Raw genomic sequence first — 3,385 nt, forward strand, 5'->3', positions numbered from 1 at the left:
AAATACGAAGAGAAAAGAGATTGTAAGGGATAAGGGTGATCAGAGCAATTTCACCATGTTAACACATGTGCAAAGACAAAAATGAAGAAATATATTCAATTAACTTCTTAGTCTTAGTACATGTTGGACTTAGAGTGTATATAGGCTCAACTGAAAGAGTTTATTATAGAAAAATTCTCTAACAACATTCCATTAATAGCTAACACTAAGATAAGACTAAAAATAAAAAATAAGATATATGTATATATATTGTAACAAATCTACTTTGTAGTAAACCAATGGATTCTCAAAATTTTGATCTATTACCCCTTCTCTCCCTTTTCCTCTTCATCCTTATAGCACTAAATATTGTGAGAAATCTAAAGAAAAAAGGCTCATCTCCAAACCTACCTCCAGGACCATGGAAGCTACCTATTATAGGACACATACACCATCTAGTTACCTCTACACCACATAGAAAACTAAGAGACTTGGCCAAAATACATGGACCCTTGATGCAACTACAGCTTGGAGAGATCTTTGCAGTTGTTGTTTCCTCACCAGAGTATGCTAAGGAGATACTTAAAATCCATGATATTAAATTTGCATCTAGACCTAAGATTCTTGCAGCGGAAATATTATCATATGGTTGCACAAATATTTCTTTTTCCCCTTATGGAAATTATTGGAGGAAGTTAAGAAAAATATGCACAATGGAGCTTTTAACTCAAAAGCGTGTGAGTTCATTTCAGTCCATAAGAGAAGAAGTGTTCGTGAATCTCATCAAAAGGATTGATTCACAGCAAGGAGTACCCATCAATGTTACTCAACTTGTGGTTTCATCAACTTTTGCTATTATTACAGAGGCTGCACTTGGCAAGAACTGCAAAGTGCAAGAAGAGCTTGCGGCTTTGGGAAATGGAGAATCTGTTGCGGGAGGTTTTGATATAGGTGAACTGTTTCCGTCTGCTAAATGGCTTCAAGTTGTTTCGGGTTTGAGGCCGAAACTTGAGAGGTTGCATAGACAAGTTGATGAGTTGCTTGAAAAGGTTATTGTTGAACATAAGGAAGCAAAGTTGAAAGCAAGTCAAGGCCAAGGTGATGAAGGAGAAGAAGATCTTGTAGATGTTCTTCTAAATTTTCAGGGTGGTAATGATGGTGATGAAGATATATACTTAACTGACAACAACATCAAGGCTATAATCATGGTAACGAAACGGCTGCAACAAAACTGTTTTGGCAGATACCGATACAGAGATACTGTTATACACCGTTTTTATGTTTAAGAATAAACTGTGGTTAATTTACACTGCGGCAACCACAATCAGTATAGCAATATCTATACTGGCCAAAATTGCGAAAGCCTCTATGCAACCGCGACTTTTTTTTAAACCTTTATCTGTGTTAAAGCATATCTCATTTAGTGTTGTCTTTTGAAATTCTTGCATTTTACATTTCAGGACATGTTTGGTGCTGGAGGTGAAACATCAGCTTCTACTATAGTTTGGGCAATGTCAGAGTTGATAAAAGATCCAAGAGTGATGAAGAAAGCTCAAGATGAAGTGAGAGAAATCTTCAACATGAGAGGAAAAGTTGGTGAAAACTATATTAATGAGCTAGAATATTTGAAGTGTATTGTGAAAGAGACATTAAGATTACACCCTCCAGCTCCTCTTTTACTTCCAAGAGAATGCATGCAAGAATGTCAGATAGATGGTTATCATATACCAATAAAAACCAAAGTGATTGTTAATGCATGGGCAATAGGAAGAGATCCAAGGTATTGGGCTGAACCAGAGAGATTCTATCCAGAGAGATTCATTGGTAGCTCTATTGACTACAAAGGTGGTAGTTTTGAGTACATTCCTTTTGGTGCTGGAAGAAGAATGTGCCCAGGGATGACATTTGGTTTGATAAATGTTGAGCTAGCTCTTGCATTGTTGTTATATCACTTTGATTGGAAGCTTCCCAATGGAATGAAAGGTGAAGATTTGGATATGAGTGAGCAATTTGGAGCTACCATCAAAAAAAGAGATGATTTGTACTTGATACCCACTGCTCCTATTCCTTCCGTAATAAGATAAATTTATGTAGCATTGATATCTCTGAAAAATGCAGTTTTGTGTCCGTGTCTGTGTAAGACACCTGCAACGACACTTTTATTTTTTTAAAATAATTATCGGAGTCACACTTCACTAGTTTCGGGGAATCCAACAATAAGATGCTATGGAAGAATGTTTTCTATGTTGTTGATACAATAAATAATTCCTCTAAATATTTTAAAAGAGCTACTAGAAGATACTAGGCTCAAAATAGATAGTGCTCAAGAGCAACAAGCATGGTTGCATAAATTTGTAGGCTTTGATTTTAAAATTGAATAAGAATCTGAAGCATTAAACAAGTGTTCAGAAATGTATTCTAGGTGTTTCGTGTTTCAAACTTCAAGTCATGGAATAAGGCTCTTCAAGTTATGTGGCATTTGCTTGAGATCCTTGTTTTGTCTTAATGAATCCTTTAACCTCAAGCTTTGTTGGGACTTATTGCATTCAAAGGAGAATTGGACTTTTCTTCTGAACAATGGAGTTTGTAGAAATGACTACTCTAAACAATCACGTTGCTTCTTCCATATGAAGTTGGGGTGAAGTGTAACTAGGAGGTTATTCTGGAAAATTCAATTTGGCTTGTTTATGATGGCCAAAACATTAACTTCTAGAATGATAGATAACTAGTGAACTTCCTGATTAGCACTCACAACCTGTAAACCTCTAAGGTTTGTGACTTCATCTATTGATCAAATTTTTCTTAGCTTCTCAAACATGAGACATTTAGTTTGGATCCATAACTCAAGAGGTGACCTTAATCTCAAAGAGACATACTCATTTAAATCTCACCATTCTCACAATATGCACTGAACCAAAGCTCTTTGGATTCCTAAACAGTAAACCCCTTCCCTCTAGATCCCTTTTTGTCTAGAGAATCTTGCATGATAAGCTTCATGTGGATGATAATATTAAGTTAAAGATAAAGGTTGTCTCATCCCATCCATGTGTAGTCTCCGCTCCTATTACGAATAAAGCCCTATGCACGGAGCCGTCTCAAGTTTTTGGAAGCCCTTTGTAGGTTAATCATAGTTCAACAAAGACAAAAGAATTAGAGGCCTTGTTTGATCACATTTTAATAGTAACAAAGATTTATAAATCCTATTTAGTTACAGTTTAACCGTGAAAATTTTGAAGCCCTATACGGTAGCCTGCCTTGCACGCCCTAAAAAACGGTCCTTCTATGCATATTTTGCATGTCCTAGTGCTTTAAAAATTCCGACTTGATTCTTCAAATTCAACAACACTAACACTAAATCTGTGAGCAAAATTGGTCCCCAAAATGCAATATTTTCATTAAGCAAGCC

At 36.0% G+C, this 3,385-nt stretch overlaps 1 protein-coding gene across 1 annotated transcript; it reads left to right on the top strand.

Moving 5' to 3' along the window:
• On the top strand, positions 1 to 2,925 carry LOC131620821 (cytochrome P450 71D11-like). The gene is made up of 2 exons (XM_058891995.1): positions 1 to 1,187; positions 1,440 to 2,925. Exons 1-2 carry the CDS (start codon positions 279 to 281, stop codon positions 2,061 to 2,063), a joined length of 1,533 nt encoding a protein of 510 aa, XP_058747978.1. The 5' UTR covers positions 1 to 278; the 3' UTR covers positions 2,064 to 2,925.
• Positions 2,926 to 3,385: the final 460 nt, after the last annotated feature.

This window comes from Vicia villosa, linkage group LG7, assembly GCF_029867415.1.
Source record: "Vicia villosa cultivar HV-30 ecotype Madison, WI linkage group LG7, Vvil1.0, whole genome shotgun sequence".
Taxonomy (NCBI): domain Eukaryota; kingdom Viridiplantae; phylum Streptophyta; class Magnoliopsida; order Fabales; family Fabaceae; genus Vicia; species Vicia villosa.

Bases quoted from the DNA above. Each gene is read 5' to 3' on its own strand.
- LOC131620821 (XM_058891995.1), top strand. From the start codon at position 279: ATGGATTCTCAAAATTTTGATCTATTACCCCTTCTCTCCCTTTTCCTC. The intron at 1,188-1,439 runs GTAACGAAACGG...TTTACATTTCAG, and splicing joins ACATCAAGGCTATAATCATG to GACATGTTTGGTGCTGGAGG.